At 35.2% G+C, this 16,883-nt stretch overlaps 1 protein-coding gene across 2 annotated transcripts in view; it reads right to left on the bottom strand.

Moving 5' to 3' along the window:
- Positions 1-16,883, bottom strand: part of PNPLA8 (patatin like phospholipase domain containing 8) — a 39,899-nt gene that overhangs the window by 13,033 nt on the left and 9,983 nt on the right. For both annotated transcript variants that reach the window (XM_059397072.1, XM_059397073.1), the window contains exons 4-8: positions 11,782-11,933; positions 8,273-8,367; positions 6,570-6,741; positions 5,058-5,115; positions 2,777-2,971 (exon numbers count right to left, since the gene is read on the bottom strand). In XM_059397072.1, the coding sequence (XP_059253055.1) occupies positions 2,777-2,971; positions 5,058-5,115; positions 6,570-6,741; positions 8,273-8,367; positions 11,782-11,933 (672 nt within the window). The remainder of the gene's footprint in view (positions 1-2,776; positions 2,972-5,057; positions 5,116-6,569; positions 6,742-8,272; positions 8,368-11,781; positions 11,934-16,883) is intronic.

Genomic DNA, 16,883 nt, shown 5'->3' on the forward strand with positions numbered 1-16,883 from the left:
TTCTGATTTCTGGATATAACCTTTCAAAATGTAAATAAGGCCTAGGAAAAATAATAGATGAGAATCTGTCATAATAAAACCTTTAGTGCAAATTAATCTATCAGGCCCTTTCTCCAAAGGCAGAGAATGAATGATTTACTTTTGGAGGTGGAGATGAAAAAATACCAGAGAGAAGGGACATGCATATGTCCAAACTCATCAGATATGCCCAGTTTTTGGTATATCAATTATATATCAATGAAACTATTAAAAAGAGAAAGAAGGATTAATTTTGTGTAAAACATACTATTTCAAGATAAACATGATGCTACTTGGGCAGGGGGGGAAGAAATAATACTTGGAAAGCTACTCAAAAAGAATTCTTCTCACTTTACAATTTTCTAGGACATGTAATAAACCTGGTAAATACTGTAATAACGTTCTTCTCTTTATAGGCAAAAGCAAATGAGATCTACACGTCTACCTTCTCACACCTCTTAATTATGGCACTGCTTTCAATAACTGCTCAGAGTATTAGTCTAAATTTATGCTCTACATGGTTCCAAAAGAATGTGAAGTAACTCACGTTAAAACATATGTCAGACATGACAGTTAAAAAGAGATTTTAAAAATCAGTCTCAAAATAACTCAATATAATTATTCAAAGAGCTTAAGAGGATTATAATAAGTAAGTACCATATTTTAGTTTTAAACTTAACAATTTCTGAAGGGCTGGAAAGGAATTTCACTCGAATATTGTTTTGTTTAAGCAATCAAGATCATTCACATGTTAGAATATCCTAATCAATCTTTCACAGTGTCTTGTGAGTAGAAAAATATCCTATTTCTTCTTCATGTTTGTAAGAGAACATGCAGTAAGAAAAATATTCTTAAAAATAAGGTTTGCTTAGAATCTAGATGTCATGTGAGTATTAATTAGATGCACAAATCTTCCCGAAGTCCCTGATTTACATAAAAGTATGTTCTTTTACATAAACTTTATATAGTAAATTATTTTAATCTGTAGCTCAAACCTAAACTCAGAGATTATGGTCATCAATACAAAAATGGCTAAGCATGAAAAAAAATTATCACTAGTATAAATTAAATGGAAAAAACCCCCACAGAATTACTTTGGTTTGTTATTATGTATTGAATGAAACTTTAGAACTATTTCTACTTAGAGAAAGAATAGAAAGCAAATGAAATTACTAACTTCTTTTGAAGTCTGGGAGCATATGGTCTTAAAATACAGTAACTTATCATTTGAGACTTTCATTAATACTTGGCATAACTGCAATTCTGTAGCACAACAACCACCTCAAAAATGTGTTATAAATCTTTAACTATTTTGAATACACTGTCTAAATTATTTCTCCATTTACATCCTGGTAATAAGAGTAAGAATATGCAGAAATTTTTGTTAAAAACAGCAAGGTACATTTTAAAATAAAAATTTTAATTTGACCAGTAAGTCTTGAGATCTAGGTCAGAAAAACTCTACAGCTAGCACTTTCTGTCTTGAGTAGGTGGAAGAAAGAAGAGAAAGGCGAGAAGGGGAAGTGCCTTACATAATTGAACAATGACTGATCTGACAAAGTAAGAAATGGTCTGAACTAACTCCAAAGACAAAAGGAAACCTAGGTTAATCTCATGATTAAAAAGATTATGATATTACTTCTAGAAATATAGAAAAAATGGGAGAGCTGCCCATAATATGTAAAAATAAGTCTAACATACTTGTAAATATAGGAGAAAATAAAAGTAATAGAAGTGTTTTAGCTATTACAATACTGACACATGTAAAGTATATAATTGATATGTAGTTCATATAGATCTATGTATGAGCTTTTGAATGACATCTGAAAATCCTTGCCAAAATAGTTTTCTTCTCAACATATATTTAAATACCAAACAGAGCACAAATACCTCACTGACTAGAGAGGACAGTTAAGGTTAATAGCTATACTGAATGAGACTGATTTTAAGTGGGATAGCATTATAAAAATTAAGCATCTATAAAAATGTACACTCTGGAATATCAGGTCAAAAGCTTCAATGACTTTTTTATCATTTACTGTAAAGTTATGAGTTAACATTTCATAATGGGAAGAACTTGACCGACAAAAACTTTGTGATAAATAAGTAAGTGTACATAACAAAAAAAGGAATAAACTGCCAGAAATAATATTCAACTTTATATATCATTTAGTCATAAACTTAGAAGCAGTATAATTATAGGTAGCATCCCAAGCCTGTCACTTAGCAGCCATGATCCTATTCTAGTTATTTAACCTTTCTCAAGACTCCAATACCTCATTTGTAAAAGTGGGAATAACTCTATCCGATTTGTAAGCAGTGATGATTAAATGAGACAATGCATTACAAAGGACTATGTAAGTGCCCAGAACAGAGCTAACTTAATGAGTGTTTACTGTGATTATTTTCTTATATCATCTCCTTCAAAATATGTCTACCCCAACTGTCAAAGGGATTGCATTCTGTGTTTTCAAGGGCCGTGTTTTAATTTTTATTGCATTTGGACAGCCAATCCTACTTACTATGTTTTCCATCAATAAAATCATAGTTAGATATGAATCACATTATATAAAATACAAAAATAATCTTTGCAGAGGGCTTGTTAATTTAAGAAAAACTACAAATAAAAACATTTTCTATGGGACATCTTTTGCCACATGTAAACAAGAAGAAAGTCTCGGTTGATCCCTCTGTGACATATAATGATTGCTGATTCTTTAATCACAAACTTTCAAAAGGTAGGTCATAGTCATCTTACCTGGTGAAGATCATTTCCCAATGCATACTCTGCAAAGTAGCCTGGAGCAGCAGATGAGGCTCTAATGGCCTGCCACATTTTATACTGACAGCCTCCCAAGTAGTGCGAGTTGATTCCAGGAAAATGACCATAGTTTCTGAACACAAAAGCTTTTGGCGTTATCCCTCTGTTTACTATGGTACTTACTGCAGCTACCTAGTAAAGTAAAAAGCGAACAATACCCATTGCAGTATTTGGGATCTATAAAAAATTAAATATTGTTTAGTAGTGTGAGTGAACTATCTACAGCTACCCATCAGGATAAATGTAACATAAATAGGATGTTAAGTAAAGGGAATGAGATTTAACTAGGTATTTCTTTACAGGACAGTAGATATAAGGACTGAGACAATTCTGAGAAACAGACAGTAAGACAACAACAATAATAGAAGACATTACTGACTACATGATTTGAGTAGCCATTTAAAAAGACATTAGGAAGACATACATTTGCAAATCTTTATGTAATAATCAATACAAGAGTAGTAGCAATGAATACAAACTACTCAGAGAAGAATAAATATATATTTTCCTAGTATCATTTACAAATTAGTCTTTGCTTCTGTTCTCTTTGAAAACATTATGCCTTTAGTAACTGAATCTAACAACAAACAAACTCCAAGGCTTTCTTACCATAGTTTATAACTGGCTGCTGGGTAATTTTTTATTAAAATAACTAATATTGACCACATTGGGTCTCAGACTTTATCGATGTCAGCTGAATTAATGTAAAATGTGCTATACTGGTTAATGACCTGCAACATAAACTTAAAGAAGCTGAAAGGTATGGAGGAGGCCAAAGTTACTGGGGTTCTGTGTTGAGCCCTGCCAGGGGCTTGTCAGCTTTGCTGTTTAATAAACCAAAGGAGATATCCCCAGATCCTGTGAGTGATCAGAGTGTCAACAGGCCACCATGGTAAGAGCTGGTCATACACCAAAATCCAGGGAGTCTCTCTATAAACTGGACTATAGACAGGCAGAATTAAGAACTATGTGGAAAACATGATAAACCCACTCATAACGAGTGAATTACTCTTTGAGGGGGCTAAAGTTCCCTTACACCTAATTTATCTAGTCTTTTATTTAAAGCTGGCCACTCCCACAACTGAGAAACATACAAGATACAGGGGAACAAACAAGCACCACAGAGTACATCCTGGGATCTTTTCTCAAGTGTGCATCTCATTAACATGGCCTCCAAGGCCCTGCTGGTCTGATTCACCTGCCACCTCAGTCCCATTTTGCACGCCGCCCTCGCCCTCGAATGCTCAGGCTCTGGTCTCCTGGGGCTCTCAGTTCCTGTGCCTCTCCCTGCCTCCTCCCGCACAGTCCTTCCCTCTGCCAGTACTGCTCCTACTTTTTGGCCTGCACACTGAGATCTCAAACCTCCTTTCCTCAGAATAGCCTTCCCTCCTGTCCCTATAAATACATGCTTTCAGAGAACTGTTTTTATACTCCATAGTATTTATTTCAGCGAAACTGTATCTCGTTTGTGTGATTACCTGATAGATGCCTACTTTGCCCTACTGTACTCTAAACTCCATGTCTGCATTTACTAAGGTCTCCAGAGTGCCTGGCACAGTGCTGACACATGGGGCTCAGAATTAATATCTAACGAATTAATTAAATTTGAATAAGCAAGAGTGAAAGAGAAGTAAAAGGAGCCGTATTTGATCTTTCAAGGTTACAGCTTATCATCCAAGAATAAATACAAGGTACTGGGGATTCTGAAGTCTGTAAATGTTATTCCTTAATCAAGTAACAAGTATTAATTAAGGAACACAGAACTCAAGCAGTACTCTTGATTACTGTGTTTCAAACAAAATATATAAAAAGAGAAGCCATATAAGACAAATTCTAGTGGCATTAACATTTTTAAAATTGGGATTCCTTTTATGTTAATCTAATATATTCACAGGCACATAAAATTTCTTTTAAAAATGTCTGGGGGAAGAAAAGCTGTAGTTTTTCTTGTGTCACTGGATTTGATTAACCTTATGATAAAATAATTCTTCCTTAGTTTTAGTCCTAGTCTTCCATGTTCTTAAACTTTAGTTATACTTTTACTGGATTTAGGAAGAGGTCAAATGACCACATCTTACATCTTCATAAAATAGGCCAAAAAGTAAGGAATCAATAGATTCTATTAAAAGAGGTTCCTAAGAAGTGTATTTCCTAGAGTAAGTGCTTTCACCTGACCTTCAATTCCAAGTTAGGATTATATTTAAGACTCCAAACTTACCTTAGGACACGTAGGATTTCTTGCTGTTTCAATCATTAATGAGGATCCCATTCTATCCCTTTATTAAAGGAGGAAAATTAAAGTACATCAAAATGACGGTCTCCTAACATTGGGGAACATACAATATTCAAATACTGTTTGCTCAAAATTTTGTTCAAAGTACTATGAATGACAAAAAAGAAATATAAAAATCTCCTCCAGGTGCCTGATAGTAAAATTAATGCACATAAAGCAATAGAGAGTTGAGGTGCAGCTTGAGAAGGACACCAAAAGATGACAAGGCAACACATTCAACCCTATCTGAGGAGTAAAGAAAGGCACTGAGGCAGAATACACCACTGTTTTCAGGGTCCTCCCGAGGGATAAAGGAGCTGTGTTGAGATAAAACTACAGAAGTATGTAGACTAGTAACAGAGTAATAAAAAAAACCACATCAGGACATTTAGACTTTAAACTTGCTCTAACAACACAGAGCCAATTGTCACTCCTACAAAATGCTTTTTAAATCATTGCGCTGGGCTCTGAATTAACTGCAACATTACAGATCTCGTCCTTGGGCAGCAATTTCCACAATTCCATTATAAGGGAGTTTTGTTCCAGAGCAGATTTTTTTCCTGACTTAAAAGTATGTGTCTTTGGGTGCCTGCGTGGCTCAGTGGGTTAAGCCTCTACCTTCGGCTCAGGTCATGATCTCAGGGTCCTGGGATCAAGTCCCACATCAGGCTCTCTGCTAGGAGGGGAGCCTGCTTTCTCCTCTCTCTCTCTGTCTGCTTCTCTGCCTACTTGTGATCTCTGTCAAATAAATAAATAAAATCTTTAAAAAAATGTGTATTTTCCCCTGTACTGGATATAAGGACTATGTTTTTTTTACCAACTTGCCTCAATAAGAAATAACCATGTTTCCAGTGACTTTCTGTCAAACAATATTCATGATTCTCAAATAGAGTATTAGTGAATTTCACATACCAGTAGTATGTACAAATTAGGCAATGATCTACCCTTTATTGTATTTCATAAATATCAATGTAAAATACTTTCAAAATCTTTAAAGAAGGTATGTATGAAAATGTCTAGAAAAAGACTAGAAGAATATACGATTGCAAAGTCCACAGCTCTGAATAAGACTGTGGGTAATTTTAAAGATTTCGATATGTATTTTTGGAAAGCGAGTATTCACAGTATTCTGGAAACAATGTTTAAAAATCATTAATGTTTTAGAAGAATATCTGTTAATGACCTGAAAGAGACTAATACATTAAGTAAAAACAGGTACCTATGTATAATATGGTCTCAATTTTTTAAAAAGGCAATTGCAATTTCTACATGCAAATCTCACACATGAACTTAAAAAAAAAATAATGACTGTAATTATATACCAAAATATTAACAATGGTCAACTCTAATTACTGGGATCAATAATTTAATATTATTTCTAATTTTTTGTCATTTTTCAAATAATATGCATATATTATTTATAGAATCAAACATTAAAAAAAATAACTAGTAACTTACTTAAGAATATTTTCCCATGTTTGACTGTCATAAAAAGCATGGCTCCAGCTCATTTTGACTGTTCCAACAATGACATTTTGTGAAAACACATCAGATCCTAATTTTCGGTAAAGTTCCTCACATTCATCCAAAGGCATATGAAACAATCCCAACATGAATGCTAATATAGCACCTGAAAGAAGGAATGCTTGGTTTTTACCAGTGTCGACATTAGAGTACTTATAAGACTTTCTGAGTCACAGACCTGGTTAAAATTCTAGCTCTTGATCTGTGCCACCTGGGGGCCAACTATGTAACCTCTAAAAGCCCAATTTTTTCATCTCTAAAATAAAGATAATAACTAAAATTTATAATGTTCTTATAAAGGGAACACACGTAAAGGGCTTTAACTGGCCTCAATAAGAACTAAATAAATGTTAACCAATGATGATCAGGATTAATTTTTAAGATACAGGATTTTTTTTTTTACATCAAACTAAGTAACACATAGTTTAGATACCATGGTCAGAGACGTTATTTCTAATATTAATAAATTCCTTAGTTTTAGTCACAGAATACAGTATATTTGACAACTTACCAATTCACTAAAATAACTACTCGTTTGAGTTAGTCTGCGGAACTAAAATAATTAAAGAAATTTGGTCTCTGGGACAGCCTTTTAAACAGCTGATTTCATGTCCTGGCTACACTTGGTAGAACACACTGCCACCTAGTGTACCTTAATGGTCTAACCCTGAACTAAGGAGAAATGTAGGGGAGAAAGCTTTGCCGATGGGGGGAGTGGGGCAAAGATCTATACAGCATCAGGGCTGACTCTGAGATTTCCCACAAAGGAAAAACAGGAACCCATTACCGTAATGTATTTTAAATATTGTATGTATTTTATTATACTTAGTCTTATTCTAGTAAAAGAAAACAGCTTAGGTTTTAAGATAAATTGAACGGCATTACTAATTTATAATAGAAATTATTTTTTCAATTTGCAGAAAATCCCTAATTAACACAAGAAATAGCTTGCCAAAAAACTAACTGCCTTTTAAGTAGAGCTACTATAAAGATAAGCAGATGGGGTGCCTGGGTGGTACAGTTATTAAGTGTCTGCCTTTGCCTTGGGTCATGATCCCACCATCCTGGGATCGAGTTCCGCAGCGGGCTCCCTGCTCAATGGGAAGCCTGCTTCTCTTTCTCCCATTCCCACTGCTTGTGTTCTCTGTCAAATAAATAAATAAAATCTTCAAAAAAATTATGTTAAACACCCAGATTCTCACATTTACCGATTTAAATTATGGCTTTAAAAAATTAAGTAAGAAATAATATAAGAAGCAATTTCCTGGGCACCTGGGTGGCTCAGAATATTAAGCGTCCAATTCCTGGCGAGGTTCAGGTCCTGAACTCAGGGTCAAAAGGGTGAAGCCTTGCCTCAGGCTCCACGTTGAGCAGGAAGCCTGCTTAAGATTGTCTCTCTGTCCCTAACCCCTACTTGCACAAGTCCTGAGCTCTCTCACAAAAACAAAACAAAACAGAACAACAAACACACACCACCTCTGAATGGTAACTTATTACTACAAACATTTTATAAAATTCATTAGGCCAATCAAAGGATTATTCTTCAACAAAACATAAAATACCCATTACTCCAGAGAATGACCATCATTTTAAATGTACACGGCAGGGACAAAGGGCTTCTGTTTAACAATAATTACCTGTGCTCACACCACAGATGTAATCAAAGAGCTGATGAACTGGCTTCTGAGTAAGTTCAACCAATTTTCGCAGTGTCTGAAGGGCAACCACACCCCTACAGAAAAAAAGGAAAAATGAAAATTCCCGTTTCAAGGAAATTAAGTCTTGAATAAAACACACCCACAAGTTGCTTTTCTAGCTTATATGCTAACAGGGAAACTGATAATATAAATTAATGTCAGTAAAAATGGCCTGTTTTTAAGATCACTTTCAAAACGCCAGAAGCTAAATAATGGAATAAAACCTGTGTCACAACAGCAAATTTTAATTTATACTAGTATCTCTCTGAACATGACTGTAAAGATGAGAACATAAGATATTCTTTTAAACACCCCAGACTGTGGAAAATGCTTAAAACCTGCACTCACCAGTTCTGGAACACTGTGTATTAGTTTCTTCTCTCTGCAGTGTAAGTTGGCTGCCTATGCTTCTAAACATTTTTGTTTTCTGCATTTCACTAGTCATACTTTCAACTTTCAAGCTTTTAATTATTCATCTTTTAAAACTTTCAACAACTTCAAGACAATGCCCCACCATTAGTATTACTTTATGCAGCTGACTTTGCTCACTTTTGGATCCTAGCCAAAGGCAGAAAAGAGCTTAATGATGAATGTGGAAAATGAAGAGAGGCCAGGAGGTATATGCCAATTCAGGATGTGTGTGACGTGTGGACAATTCTTAATGCTAGGAGAATATACAGAAACAATGAAATGGTCTAAACCCAATACAAGATGTGGGGCAGAAGGGTCCTGGCTATAGTTAGGCATCACCAAATACAACCTAGAGTGTCAAAGTGTGCTTTGATACTGCTAAAAGGAAATCACCAGAAAATACTCTAATATTAAAGTAGGAAATCAAAAACACTGATTTTTTTTTAAATTTTAAGAAGTAATGTGGCTTTGAAGAGAGGTAGTAAAAGATGATGAGATGGACTATCAAAGAGATACACTATGAAATCAAAGTGAGACATGAAGAATTAGAGATAATGCCAGATAAATATACTTAACAATGTGACCTCCATTATCTTATAAGAAAGAAATAAAACATGCACATACATACTCATGCAAGAAAAAAAAAATCTGAAGAATTAAGTCAAAATATTAAAAATCTGGTAAATGTGAGCTATAATTTTTTGGTTTGCTTTTCTTTATATTTCTTTTTTTTTCTCCTCCAAGTTTTACTTGTATAATCAGGTAGAAAACTATTTTAAAATGCTGTATTTACAAATCAATTCACATCATATTTAGAAATAAATACACTTGCCAGATTGATTCTCTCTGCCTAACACTGTACGGGGCTTTCATACACAAAAGCAATAGAAGTGGGGCGCCTGGGTGGCTCAGTGGGGGTACAACATGCTAACATAGTTAATAATACTGTACTGCATACTTGAAAGTTACTAAAAGAGTTAATCTCAAATGTTCTCAACTCCAGAAAAAAAGTGATTAACTCTGTGTGGTGATGGATGTTAACTAGACTTATTGTGATCATTCTACAAAATAAACAGGTATCAAATCATTGTGTTGTATACCTGAAACTAATACACCAAGTTGGGATCTCAGTATTTTTTTAAAATGAAAAAAAAAGTCATAATCATGATCATGCTCTAAAATAATCATGATCATTCTCTAAAATAGCACTTACTCTTTGCCACTTTGCTATTTTTCTTCACAGCACCCCTTACTATTCAATAATACATTTTTGCTTTTCTATTTGTTCTCTTTCCTCCTCTGGAATGCTAGTACCATGAAGACTTAGATTTTGTCTGTTTTGCTTACTGATTCCTGGATCCAAATCAGTGTTAAGAACAGTTGACTCAATGAATGATACCAACTTTTCCATCTGTCCCCATCTTAATGGCAGAGAGGACTGGCTTCTTCCTGCTCCTCAGTGAAATTCCTTACTCACTGAACTTCCACTCTCTTTACTTCCCATCACTTTTAACCAGTTCTATCAACGAGAATGATTCTAATTCATTACCACTTCATCTATCGTATGAATGATGTTCACCTTCTTCAGTTATTTCACTTCTGTAAGAAACATCCAAAAATTATTCTGAAACTTAACTTTTCTCAATCAACTCAATCTTCATTTGCCGAATTAGCACTTCTATACTGCTATGTGAAGCCTTCTATTCAGCATGTTCAAAAACAGAACTGTCTTTCTCAATACCAATCACCTCCTCCCATTTCCCTGCAGTTCTGCCTCAGGCATCCATGGGGTCTCCAGTTAGGAGTGCTCTCGATCTCCTCCTATATTCAAATTCCCCTTTTCTTCAAAGTTTTCTTGCATATTTTTCCTCCCTCCTGCTTCCCACTGCTACCATCTGAAGGTATTTTTTTTTTAATTGTCCTCCACCTAGATGGTTAAATAGCTTTTCCCCTCATCACTCACACTGCTACTGACACTGGTGTCAAAATGAAAAGAATCTGGCTGACATACAGGAGCTCAGAATTTAACAAAACAATAAGCATAGTACTTGGACATACAAGATAGTAACTGGAAAAGCAGGTGTATCAGAGAATGTAATCAGAGAGATAAAGTAATCAAAGAACAACAGGCAGGGCATGTACTATCAATTTCAGAGATGAGAGCAGAGATGGCAGGAAACCTGAATCCAAGCTAGAATATCTGGTGTTGGGGGTGGGGAGGCTAACACCAAAGGATCTAACCAACAAGCAGTAAGAGGAACTCAACAAACTAATCAGAAGAAGCACGGATGAACTGCCAGCAGCAAGAATGGAGTCCGATGGTGAAATTCCCTCCTTCTGAGCTAAGAATGCACTAAATATCTCTAGTGTGGCACCAGACTGGCATTTGCAGCTGAGGACGTGGGGACTCACTGATGGTGAGTGGGGGACATGGGGACTTATTGATATAGACTCCTTTTTTAGCAATCTCTTTATTAAGTGACCAGCTGACTGATAAATACAGTTAAGATAAATAATTAAAGAAAGCTAATGTTATAAAACATTGTCAAGATTTTCTAAGTCATGGTTGATATACTGTCCTAAACTAACAAGAAGGTCTGAAGAGACCAAACTGAAATAAATACTAGGTCAAATTAAAATAAAAGCAAATTCAGGTATATGCTGAAGAAGCCCTTGGGGCACCCGTGTGGCTCAGCTGGTTAAGCAGCTGACTCTATTTTGCCTCAGGTCATGATCTCAGGGTCCTGGGAACAAGCCCCCATATCTGGCTCCATACCAAGCATGGCTTCTGCTTGAGATTCTCTCCCTCCTCTTCCCTCAGTGCCCCTCCCCCCACTCATGCTCACTCTAAATGAAATAAAAAAAAAAGAAGCTCTCAAATGGATAAAGTAATAAATTAAGAAGAACTATTTCATGTTTTATTTCAAACATCTGGTTTTACAATGATATAGCTACTATACTTACACAGAATCAGTTATAAAAAAATTTCTGGCTGAACTGGATCTATAGGATTTAAAAAATCATTTTTCTAGCTTTACCTTGTTCCTCCACCATCAATTGTAAGAATTCGGATTCCTCTTCCTTTCACAGGATCCACATAGCCAATTAAGGCCAAAATTTCTCTAACTGCAGCCTGAAGAGTTTCATCCTTAATTTGTCTCAATCTTAATAAATATGGAATAATTTTTTCCTGTATTGAGAAAAAAGTATTTTATTGCTTTTGTCAAATAAAGAGTGAAACTGTATGATTTTTAACCAACATATGTACACCACAAATAATCACAGTGCCAGGGTTTATTACTTTCTTAATAATCTTAAATGACATTACTTTTTAACATATTAATGTCAATTAATATTTAAAATATATTTCTTCTAATATCTAGGTTAATAATTAACCTCAGTACAAATATTTTCTTTAGAAGATACAATGCTTAAGAATTAGAAAATATATAGTCTGTTTAACAGAAATTTATGAAGTATTAACTGTTACAACAAAAGATTAACATTATAAATTGTATAAACTATTTTCTCCAAATCCTAGAGATAAACTTCTTCATAGTAATTACTGGAAATTAAACTTGTTATTAAAAAAAAATAAACCATCTTGTGAATATAGGATGTAAGGGTAGTGACTCATAGTGAAATATAAACAAATGTCAATACCTATAACTAAGGCAGAAGGCAAAAGCTGACCATTACAATAAATAATCCAAATTCATTACATTTAAGTAATTTGTTTAAACAAAACTAGGACTCTGATATTCTATGTGTTTAATTTCATATTGGTGACCAGAGGCAAGAGCTTAACTTCTAGGGTTCTACACTGAGTTTATCAGAGATTCTCTAGGTTCTGTGCACAAAAGCACCTTATCCAGTCAGAAGGCCAGGCTTAAGGGAATCTGAGACTAGCAACTAAACTTGTGCTATGTAATCTTCCTTCAATAAATTAAATAAATAATCCAAATGTATCACTCATTTTGTTTCTTTTTTATGATAAATCAATGTGAAGTAGTATTGTTCTAAATTCTTTTTCAGTTGCTTTTTTGCCCTGGCTAATGTTGAGCTTCAAGGTCCTACAAGAAGAGTCTGAACAATGGTGGGCATGGGAATATAAATTTCCACTTCTGGTTAGAACAGTCTCTTTCCAAGAACTAGAAAACTTTGATAAAAGACAAAAGAAGTTCCATCTGTTCAAAAGCATCAGAGGGCTCCTGAAGCAATGAGAACAGGAGGGGTAAGAATCTGGAGAGAGAAGTGCTAAGAAGTAAGCTCAGGTCGCCTGGGTGGCTCAGTCAGTTAGGTGTCTGCCTTTGGCACAGGTCAAGACCCCACGGTCCTGGGATCAAGCCCCATCTCAGGCCCCCTACACAGTAGAGAGTCTGCTTCTCCCTCCTGCTGGTGGGCACATGCGCGTGCAGAACTCTCTTTTTCCAATAAATAAATAAAAGATGAATTCTTTTAAAAAAGAAGTGATCTCATAAACTATAGCTTGTCTTCCCTTGAAGCTTTTGCTTATTTGGGGAAGAAACAGAAGACTGAAAAACTGGGACTGGTTCAGACAGAGGGCCAGCAGAGTTAAAAGGTAACTCCAAGAGTGGGAAAATACATTTACAAAAAAATACACAGTTATTGTATATTACTATCATATATAATATGTAATATATGCCAGATATAAAAAACTTTTATTATATAAAGAAATTCTTCAAGTCAGTAAGAAAAAGCTGGTCAACCCCAAAGGAAAAATGAGTAAGACGTGGAAAAGGGACTTCACACAAGGTAAGCACAAAAATGGCCAATAAGCACTGGAAAAGATGCTAAACTTCACAGTTACCAGAGAAATGCAAACTAAAGCCACAATTCAGTATCACTAAACATCCAACACAATGGCTAAAATAAAAACAATAAAGTGTTGGAGAAGAAGTAGAACCACTAGAAGATCGATACAATTTTGGCAGAAGTATAAATTGGTATAAACACTTTGCAAAACTATTTGGCAGAATCTACTAGAGATGAAAATAGGCATACTTCATAACCAAGACCACTACTCTTGGATATACACTCCCAAAAAAATAAAGACCTGTGTTTCCCAAAAGATACATCCCGGAAGCACTATTCCAGACTCCCAGACTGGAAGCTATCCCAATGTCCATCAGCAGTAAAATGGATACATGGTCCTATATTTATACCACAGAATCCATCACAATGTGAATGTTTCATAAACATACTCCACCTTGAAGGTTCTCACAAATAATGTCAAGTGAAAAAAACAGATATAAAAGAGCACAAGCTGTACCACTCTATTTATAGAACGTGCAGAGAAAGGCACAACTGACCTAGAGTGCTAAAAATCAGGTAATGGTCAATCTTTTTGGAGACAGTGATTGGAATGGGGCATAAAGAGATGAGGTTATACAGATGTTTTCAATTTTTGAAAATTCATGGAGCTGTATGCTTACATACACTTTTCTGCCCATGGCACTTTTGTAAGAAGTTAAAGTTATATGAATGAACTTGGGGCCCCTACCAAGCAAGGCTGAGATGAATTCAGCTTTCAACAAAGGAGAGAAGGGAGGAAAAAAATGATCAAAATACGTTTTGTGAAAACCTAGGGAGTCCATAATGATAGTTTTAAGAAATGCCAAAAATTTCCTGTCACCAATGGGGCAGCTTTAAAGCATCTCTTTACTTTGAAAATTGGTGACTAAGTAGAAGGAAACTAAGCATTTTTCTTGCTTATCCTTTAAAACTGCTCTTTGAGAGTAACCAAATAGCTCTAGCTAGTAAAGGAAAGCTCTACTTTTACAGATGAATGTCAATTACAATGCAGAGGAGTGGCAGAATTAGAAATTTATCATTTTGCAACCCTAATGAAATGACTAGTTCTGGATTAGGTTAATGGCTGATGGGATTATGATTCTAGCCTAAATGTCCAATGAGAAGATCAGATTGTCATCTCCCTAATCCAGTGGTCAAAACTGGTTCTTCAACCAGTTATATGTGTTCTGGTATGATGGAAGATGAGACACATGGCAACATATACAATGTGCTCTAACAAAAAGTTTAACTTAACCAAGTCTTTATGTTTATATTCCAGTATTCAGCAAATACAAAGAAACAAGGAATACATCAAATAACACCAATGAGGAGGAAGCCCCATAAAAATTCACAAAGTAATCCTTGAGGAGAACACAAGCAGCAACCTCTTCAACCTCAGGAGCAGCAACATCTTCCTAGGAACATCGCCAAAGGCAAGGGAAGCAAGGGCAAAAATGAATTATTGGGATTTCGTCAAGATCAAAAGCTTTTGCACAGCAAAGGAAACAGTTAACAAAACCAAAAGACAACTGACAGAATGGGAGAAGATATTTGCAAACGACATATCAGATAAAGGGCTAGTGTCCAAAATCTATAAAGAATTTAGCAAACTCAACACCACCGAAAGAACAAATAATCCAATCAAGAAATGGGCAGAGGACATGAACAGACATTTTTGCAAAGAGGACATCCAGATGGCCAACAGACACAGGCACACGAAGGCAGTACTTGGGCAGGATAAATAACTCATGAGTAGAAAAAACCTGTGGCATTTTCTGCTGAAATACTCTCACTCCGCTAGAGTGAGATCATGGAGGACACGTATGGAAACATACAAGAACAAGATCAAAGTAGCCACCTCAGAGAGGGTCACTGTCCTGAAGAGTCACCCAATGCCCAGGTGACTTTGCACAGGGGACAAATAAGCCTCTGTCGTGTTAAGTCACTGAGGTTTTGATATTGTTTATTAGAGTTTAACTCGGGGGCGCCTGGGTGGCTCAGTGGGTTGGGCCGCTGCCTTCGGCTCAGGTCGTGATCTCACGGTGCTGGGATGGAGTCCCACGTCGGGCTCTCTGCTCAGCGGGGAGCCTGCTTCCCTTCCTCTCTCTCTGCCTGCCTCTCTGCCTACTTGTGATCTCTGTCAAATAAATAAATAAAATCTTAAAAAAAAAAAAAAGAGTTTAACTTGGCTTAATCTAATACAAACAGACACTAATACATTTACAGTGATAATCTCTGGGTAACAGAAATAAATGTTATTCTTATTTTCTTATTTTTGTTTTTATTAAAAAAAATTTTTTACAAAGTTTATGCTGCCCCTTTTTAAAATAATAATAAGTTACCTTTTTATTAAAAAAATAATGAAAGGAGAATAATAATAAATAATAAAATAATAAATAAAAAGTTAAATAATAATAAAAATAAATAATAAATAATTTAAATAATAAAGTTACTTTTTTATTAAAAAAATAATGAAAGGAGAATGCCTTCACCAACAATGAAGAAACCAAAAAGGGCAACTTCCTAGATGTGGCGGCCATGAATGCAGCACATCAAATACACACACACACACACACACACACACACATATATACACGGAAACTAATCTACCAAAGACAATTCGCTCTCATTTGGCCACCATAAATATGATATACAAAAAAGCAAAATTAATATAAATGTTTTAAAACAAACAATTCTAGCATTTTTCAAAAGCTCAGTTCTTTTGAATAATTAAAACTTCATTGGGAAAGTTCACATGAGACTGTGCATGTGAAAATGTCTTAATTTATCCAGTTCATTCTTTTTGAGATGCTTCTTATTTAGGGAAGTGGTTAAGAACTTTTTACAGACTATCCAGATTTTCAATCATACTTGATCAGAATACACATTCCTACAACACACTACTCCTTGGTATTGAAGGGTCCTTAGATGTGAGATCAGTAATGCAAAATAAAAGAGCCCTCAAAGTTTCTAACAGCATGACTATTCATGATAGACTAAAACTGAAAAGTACCGAACAATTCATCAGTAGTACAATAAATAAGTTGTGATACATTCACACCATGGAATATGAAAGCAACAAGAATGAATGTTCTACAACCTCTCACAACAATGAGAACGATTACTACCAACATGATGAATGAAAAAACCCAATCACAATAGTTTATATAAGGTACCAAAAAACCCCTAAACTAATCTAAAGTAATTTGGGGAAACTGTGATTGAAGGGGGCACAGAAGGCTTGTGAAGTCCTGGTAAATTCTGTTCCTTATCTGAGTGCCAGTTACATGGATGCCTTTAGTTTGTGAAAAATTCACTGAACTTG

Source organism: Mustela nigripes, chromosome 4, assembly GCF_022355385.1.
Source record: "Mustela nigripes isolate SB6536 chromosome 4, MUSNIG.SB6536, whole genome shotgun sequence".
In the NCBI taxonomy this organism is placed as follows: domain Eukaryota; kingdom Metazoa; phylum Chordata; class Mammalia; order Carnivora; family Mustelidae; genus Mustela; species Mustela nigripes.